This window comes from Theobroma cacao, chromosome 6 (genome assembly GCF_000208745.1).
Source record: "Theobroma cacao cultivar B97-61/B2 chromosome 6, Criollo_cocoa_genome_V2, whole genome shotgun sequence".
Lineage (NCBI taxonomy): Eukaryota > Viridiplantae > Streptophyta > Magnoliopsida > Malvales > Malvaceae > Theobroma > Theobroma cacao.
In genome coordinates, this window is record NC_030855.1 from 16,752,910 (window position 1) to 16,760,703 (window position 7,794).

Consider the following 7,794-nt stretch of genomic DNA (forward strand, 5'->3'; position numbering starts at 1 on the left):
CATGTGCACTAATATGAAATTTGGGGGAGAAAATTTGGTTTTTTATTAGCTGGCCTTACATCAGTGTGAAAACTGACCTGCTCGGGACCAGCATGCCACTAGATAATCACAAGGCCTTTTCTCTTCCAACAAATTAAATATTTCCTTTTTCAGGTTTCATCAAGTTAAATTTGGGTGTTCTTTAATACTAAACATAAATAAATACAGGCTGCTCCAAACTGCCAACCATAGCATGCAGTATGTCGAAGGTACTGACGTGAGCTAAGTATGTTTATATTTTATCATTAACGTCAGAATCCCATGAGGTAATCAATGAATCAATATGCATCTTGGACTTAGGGGTTAAAATACAGAGAACAACTCTGCTTTGTGGGATTCAATTAGTTAAATTGCATACCTATTTCTACCATCAAATTATATTCAGGCAGCAGCAGAACAAAGGAGAGTAAAATGACCCATGTGGTTGAATGCCTGGTATAAGCTGGAATCCCCAAAATTATAGTGATGAATATTACCATAAATATGTTTCTAATGTTGGTTTTTGCTCTATGTATATATATGTTATTTTTCTTATTTCTTGTTCTTCACTATAGCATACACTGAATCATACCATCCCGCTGTTTGTGTGATCAGAGAGCTGACCCTCGGGGTAAAAGTTTGAGTGTACGAAGACGGTATCTATTTTAGTGGTTGGGCCAGAGAGAGAGAGAGTGAGGAGAGCTCTGAAGTCAAAGGGGCAAATATAAAACAGACCAAATTTCCACCGGCATGAAGCATCTTTGAAAAGGAAAAAAATTAGTAATTAAAACAAAATAAGTGTCAAACAAGGTGAGGGGACAAAGGCTAAAGCCAAAACGGTTAGACAACTCCTTTCTGCAAGTCAGCCCCACCAATGATAGTTGTTAAATTATTTGAGCAAGCATTGAAGCTTGTTGGTCTCTTCTGTTCATACTTGTATTTGATCGAGTCTCATCTCCATCAACACTGCTAAGGTTATCCTAGGTTAAGCAAGGCAGCTCCTTTTCCTCTGTTTGCCAAGGGTCTATCCTGATTAATCTCAACCGAAGAATGATATCAAAGATAAGTAGCAAGAATAAAAATTATTGGAACCCATGGTTCAAGCCAAAGTAACAAGAGAAACTTTAATCTCATTCCTCTATTTCCAATGCTCAATATCACAGCAATACATAAGACTTCACATCAAACAAAATTTTGCCTATGTATGAACTCGTATACCGTTGTTCTAGGTTCTAGGTCAAGAAATAAGTATATATACAGAGGTTAGGTGTACATTTACATGAAACATGAATTTTATCGTTCCAATGGACACTCAGGGGTCAGTAAAGTGCATTAAAGCTAACTAGTCATTTACAAAAGGATCCTCATGAACTCAAACATTATTTAATTCACTGACAAAATTATCTCATTATCCAGCATAACCTAAATTGAGTGAACATCAAATCATGCTTACCCCACGGATCCCTCAAGCTTCAAACTCATGAGTTGGTTCACCTCAGCACCAAACTCATCAGGAAGCTCATTGAAAACATCGCGGCAAAACCCAGAAATCATCGCAGCCATGGCCTTCTCATAGTCAATTCCTCTCTGCTGAAAGTAAAATAATTGATCTTCACCGATTTTGGAAGTGCTGGCTTCATGTTCAACGCGAGCTGAGGGATTCTTAACCTGTTAAGTAACAGCAATCCAATCATAAGCAACAAAATATAGCCCCTAGTTTCTTGATGCAACAAATAAGAGCTGTAAATCAGACATAGTAATGCCACTGTAAAGAAGTAACTATGACAGTACAAACATCAAGGAGATTTCTGTCAAAACAAGGATGAGAATCAAGTTCTACCCCAACTAGCATTCCAGTATTCTATTCATGGAGGTTGAATAAAGGAGCTCTTGTTGGTTATGAGAGTAAACATGGTAAGGATAGAGTATTACACACAGACAGACAAGGAGTTGGAACAAACAGGAAAAACACACACATGCATGCTCCAAAATATCAATTCAAAAGCTTGAATTTCACCGCAGCATATTCCATGGATAAACAGGAAAAGCAAATAAAAAAAAAAGGGGAGCCACCTACTTACCCACATGATAAAATCATAAAGAAAAAGGTACACAAAACTAGTGAAGACACAAGTATTTAATGCAATATAGGGAAAAAAAAGCCAATAAATAAGCATATGTACCTGGATGTAAGGATACGTATTTGCAGCAGCATTATCACCAATTAGCATTGAATCACATTGTGAGGAATTCCTAGCGTTCTCTGCTTTTGATTGAACCTGAACAAGCCCTCTGTAACAGTTTCTTGAATTTCCAGCTGAAATACCCTTCGAGATAATCCTACTTCTTGTATTCTCACCCTTGTGTATCATCTTTGTTCCCGTGTCTGCCTGCTGATAATTATTCGTAAGTGCTACAGAGTAAAACTCACCCACAGTATCATCACCCTCCAAAACAACACTTGGGTACTTCCAAGTAATTGCAGACCCTGTCTCCACTTGGGTCCATGATATCTTCGAGTGATCTCCAGCACAAAGTCCACGCTTCGTAACAAAATTATAAATCCCACCTTTTCCTTCCTCATCGCCAGCATACCAATTCTGCACAGTGGAGTATTTAATCTCAGCACCCTTAGCACAATACAACTCAACAACAGCAGCATGAAGTTGATTCCTTTCATAAGAAGGTGCGGTACATCCTTCTAAGTACTCCACAAAACTCCCTTCATCAGCAACAATCAAAGTCCTCTCAAACTGCCCAGTTTCCAATGCATTGATCCGAAAATAAGTTGAAATTGGCATTGGGCATTTTGTATCCTTAGGTATATAACAAAATGACCCATCACTAAACACAGCTGAATTCAAAGCTGCATAATAGTTATCCTCGATAGGCACAACTCTCCCCAAATATTTCCTAACTAAATCAGGGTACTCCCTAATTGCCTCGGATATTGAACAAAAAATCACCCCAGCCTTCTCCAAAGTCTTCCTATGTGTAGTAGCAATTGAAACACTATCAAGAACCGCATCAACCGCGACATTAGCCAATCGATTACGTTCATTCAAAGGTACACCCAATCTATCAAAGTACTTAAGAAGTTCAGGGTCAGCCTCGTCTAAGCTATTCAAAGTAGGCTTCTTTTTGGGTGCAGAGTAATAACAAATATCTTGGAAATTAATGGGTGGGTATCGATTATCAGACCACTTAGGTTCTTTCATTTTCAAAAATTTCCCATAAGCATTCAATCTGAACTCCAACATCCAATCGGGTTCTTCCTTCAAAGAAGAAATTAAACGAATTGTTTCTTTACAAAGCCCTTTGGGTATCGAAAACGAATCAATATCCATAGTAAAGCCAAATTTTTTATTATAATCACGGTTTCGAAGAATTTCCTGGATTTTCTCATCGTAGGATTTACCTGAGGAAGAGCTGGGATCTGACGTCAGGGTCTGAGAATCAAAACCCACATCTGCTCTGACCTTGAAAAGCCTTGAATTTGGGGGTTTTTGCGTCATGGTTTTGACGGAATCGAGCTTTTGATAAAACCCTTTCGGGAACTTGGTTGAATCTGAGGTGGGTTGTGTTGTGAAGCTTGAGATGCCGTTGGCTAGCAAGGAAGCCATGGTTATGGCTGTGGTTTCAGGATAGAGAAAGAAAGCAGACAACAAACAATAGTACCAAGAAGCTCAAAACTAAAATGAGTGAATGAGTTTATAATTATCGTTGAATTGTGATTTTTCTTGGCTATGAGAATGTTAGATTGTCTCGTGGACAACACGTACCTCCTGACCTGGGGAACCGTTTAGGGACGCACTTTGAGATGGGTCTGGTTTCTTGATCCTTCCAACCGCCGCACACTGTGGGTTCGAGTCCCACCAGGCGTAAAAAGATAGCTTCGAGGCCCATGTTCTTCGTTATCCGTTGATGTTTTAGGCGAATCGAAGCCCAACGAAATACTCTTTTTCTGTTTATAGAGGCCCAAAAAAAACAGGCATCTCGTAGCGCCCGTTCCTGGTTTCCTTGCGCTTCGGTTATAATACCATCCCGCGAACCAAACAGCTAAACTCCAAGGAAATCAGGAAAAGAAAATAAAATAAAAAAAAGCAGAAACAGAAAGAAAAAATTATTATTATAATAACTAATAAATCAGCAAATTTTGGATTTGTTTATTGATTATCTCACCACCCATTTTTCACTCAGGTGATTTGGAATCTCCCCTACAACGCAGGTACGTTAGTTTTATCTCCTTCCTCCACCTTAAAAACTGTAGTTTTACTTTTATGTTATCATTGCGTTACAGGTTTGGTTTCATAGTAAAAAAATTTGTAATGGGAAAAACATGAAAGAAACCGTAACTGATTAGTGGGTTTTTCTTTTTCTTTCTTTCCTTCTTTCTTTTATTTCTTGATGGAAATGAGTGGGAGATTTTATTTGGGGACTGTGGATTTAGTTCAAGGCTTAGATGAGATTCATTTGCCTCTTTAGATTGGTGAAAATTATGGTGTTCTTTCGTTCGTACCCATTGTGACTTTTTCACTTTTAAAACCCATGAGATATTTGAAATGTATCGAAAGGGTGTTCATGTTTTCAATCTTGACTGATTTGGGTTATGATTAAGGGCTCAAGTTTTCTTTATATCCGAGGTGTATTTTGAACCAGGATCAATGTAGTTTTGTTGGAATAGGAAAGGTTACCCTCTTCGAATGTATAGATTGTTCCGCATTCGTTTTTAGAATGGATTTGGGCTTTATGTTTGTTCTGCACAGAAATTGGAGTTATCTCTTTCATCCTTGGTTACTATTTGTGAGTTTCCCCATATTCATTTTTCGCAGATCTTCTAGCTCTATTGAGTACCATTCCTTGTTGGAAATTATTTTTGTTTGAGAAATTTGTTGTTATCTCAAGTCTCAATGTCCTTGATAATGCGAGACTTGGGTAAAGAATCATGGTTCAAAATGAAGATTTGGTTAGCATTTCATTGGCAGGGAAGGCCTCAGCCAGTGCAGCAGTGCAGTGCTGTAGGCTAAATGTAAAGATAGTGGATCAGGCAAAACCTATGACTTGAACGTTGGCCCTTGATCATGATATCGAATCTGTGGCAGAATTTTTTGGTCCTGGTTACACTTCCAGATATCCTTTGTAGATCATGTCTATACTTTCATTTACTGTAAAATGAAAAAAAATCAGTTATTCTCATAGAGCTAGCCAGAAGATCTTACAATATTCTGGTATCTAGCAGCAATTCATCTTGAATGTATATCCGCTGCTTATTCTAAAGTGAATTGTATGTAGAAAGAGAAACTAGGAAGCACGTAGTTTTTGCCACTGTATTGATTAAAATCTAGCAACAATCCATCATGAATGTATATCCTTAGCTTTGGTGCCAAATTTTGGAAAGCATCAATTTAAGATATCAAAGATTTGTTGTAATTGAATGTATATCAATTTGACTTTTCCTTGAATCTACCTATTACATACACAACTTTATTGACATGCATATCTTAGTTCATCAACAATTGCTCTTTTATTCAGTAGGTATATCAGCTGTTCAAATCTAATCCATTTATTGTATTGAAAACGTTTGAAAATTAAAACATTACTCTAATTTGTTTATGGCATTGAGCATGTAGGAATATCAAAATTTTGGACCATTACTTGAGCCTACACCAAGTAGAACACATAGCTATTTCACCAATAGGCAATCTTATTTTAATGATAATCTAGAGGATTTCCAGATATCATATAGTTTAGTGTAGTCGATTCCTGTGCGATATGACATACTAGCATGTCAAAAGAAGTATTAGCGTATTCTTTATTGACTACTGTTTTGTACCATTTATTGTAATGTGCTCAGTTCTTGTTTGGTCATATCGATGACAAAAATTTTAATTGCTTTTGTGATTGCAGGAAGATTTGGGAAGACTATTGCAAAGGAATTATATTAAGATACTATAAAGGAGGTTGTGCATCCATTTATTCAGGATGAGCAGCCAGAATCAAGGGGCTAGCTTATGTCCTTCAGCGGACCCCCCTATGAAGCGGAAACGTGGGCGTCCACGCAAGGATGAGAGTGTTCAAGGGGAGAGCACACCTGCGACACCTGCATCTGACATTCTAAAGAAAAACGAGCAGAGTGTGGGAACAAGTAACCCAGCCTCTGATGAAATGGTAGGTCAGATGGTTTCTGGTGTCATTGAAGGTTCATTTGATGCTGGATATCTTCTTAATGTTAAGGTAGGTGACACCAACACTCATCTGAGAGGTGTTGTATTTCTACCGGGCCAATTCACGCCAATTACTGCTGCAAATGATGTCGCTCCTCATGCTAAGATGTACAAAAGAAAAGAGATTCCTATCCCATTTGTAAACCCTCAAAGCCAGCACCATGCTGTGGGTCCGCCATCTGGGAAAAGTGAGAAAGCTGTTGAGCATAAAAATGGTGTACCTAACCTTCCAGACCAAGGTCTACATACTAGGCTTCAGTCTGGTGCCACAGCTGCTAGTGAGAGGAAATCTGCCTCTATTCTGATTCCTCCAGCTAGTAACTTGTCAATAAATGACACAAGTCTTCCCCTGGGTCAAAAAGTCCTGCAAGAACAAATCTTAGGTTCTAGATTGCAGAATGATAAAGCTGTAGGACAGGATCAGTCACTGGAGGGATTTGAAGCCTTCAAACTGATGAAGGCACCAAATATTGATGTGGAGACACCTAAAACATCTGAGCCAGTGTCAGCAACATTTACTGCTACTTTGCCAGCTACTGAGACTGTAAATCTGAAGCCTCAAGTTGAACACCAGGCCTTGAGTTCTGACCTTAAGCCGCAGGAATTGGTTCATGATGATGTGAAAGGCATTGACCTTGGTATAGATCAAACCCCCAAGTTTCCTGAACCTGAACCTGAACCTCAAGCCATGGCTTGTGAACCCAATGGAATCAAGATGTTTGAAAAACAGGCTTCGTCAAGGCAAGATATAGATATTTCACAAGATAATCAATTGGAGCATGCCAAGAAAATTATATGTGGAGATGACATATCTCACATGGATGGATTGTCTGCAAGTGATACTGCCACAATGACTCTGACAGTTCCATGCTCTGCCTCAACCAGCCTGCCAATAATGATATTTGGGGCGGAAACTATTCCATCTGAATCCAAGCCTGCTGCTGAAGAATCTGATGTTCCAAGAAGGGTTGTACCTGAAGTTAGTAGTTCCTCAATGGCTGCCGACACCAATAGTGTGGAATGTAATGCCAAAGATGCCATTCCACCAGCATAGTCTTAGTTTTCTCGAGTTGTGAAACTAGAGGCGGGAATAGAATGAGCCTTAGAAGTCATGGCTTGAAGAATGACTTGTGTTAGTCATGACTGAGGATAGTTGAGAGTTAAAAGGAAAATACTTAAATTTAGGTACTCTTTGTCTCTAGTTTGGATTATTTGTAATGGGAGCTCTTTGCAATCTACCTTTTACCGTTTGACTTCGTTTCCATTGCATTTTTCGTGCCTGCGAATTGTGATGAAGATATCTTTGCAGCAGTCTGTAACAGCATTGTGTGCCTGTTTCCAAGATTGACATCTCTTTTCCGTTTTATTGAAATTTATAGGTAAGTATGTGATGTGGCTAAAATAGGGGTGAGCAGAATTTGATCAAATACTGAATTAACTGAATTAATTGAAAAATTCAATTAATTCGGTTTGGTTAATTTAATTAATTTGTTTAAATTGGTTAGAAGGTTTTGATTAAATTGGTTAAAAAAATTTGAAGTCGGTTAATTGA

At 38.4% G+C, this 7,794-nt stretch overlaps 2 protein-coding genes across 9 annotated transcripts; one reads left to right on the forward strand and one right to left on the reverse strand.

Moving 5' to 3' along the window:
* LOC18595902 (UPF0051 protein ABCI8, chloroplastic) lies at positions 1,129–3,881 on the reverse strand. Its single transcript, XM_007024058.2, has 2 exons — positions 2,202–3,881; positions 1,129–1,686 (listed from the first exon to the last, which is right to left on the reverse strand). Exons 1-2 carry the CDS (start codon positions 3,639–3,641, stop codon positions 1,468–1,470), a joined length of 1,659 nt encoding a protein of 552 aa, XP_007024120.2. The 5' UTR covers positions 3,642–3,881; the 3' UTR covers positions 1,129–1,467.
* On the forward strand, positions 4,103–7,498 carry LOC18595903. Of its 8 annotated transcripts, none has more exons than XM_018123583.1 (3): positions 4,103–4,246; positions 5,004–5,129; positions 5,926–7,498. In XM_018123583.1, exon 3 carries the CDS (start codon positions 6,001–6,003, stop codon positions 7,294–7,296), a length of 1,296 nt encoding a protein of 431 aa, XP_017979072.1. In that variant the 5' UTR covers positions 4,103–4,246; positions 5,004–5,129; positions 5,926–6,000; the 3' UTR covers positions 7,297–7,498. The 8 variants fall into 8 exon arrangements, with proteins under 8 accessions (XP_017979072.1, XP_007024122.2, XP_017979070.1 ...); XM_007024060.2 differs by having other exon boundaries at positions 5,009–5,129; XM_018123581.1 differs by having other exon boundaries at positions 4,990–7,498.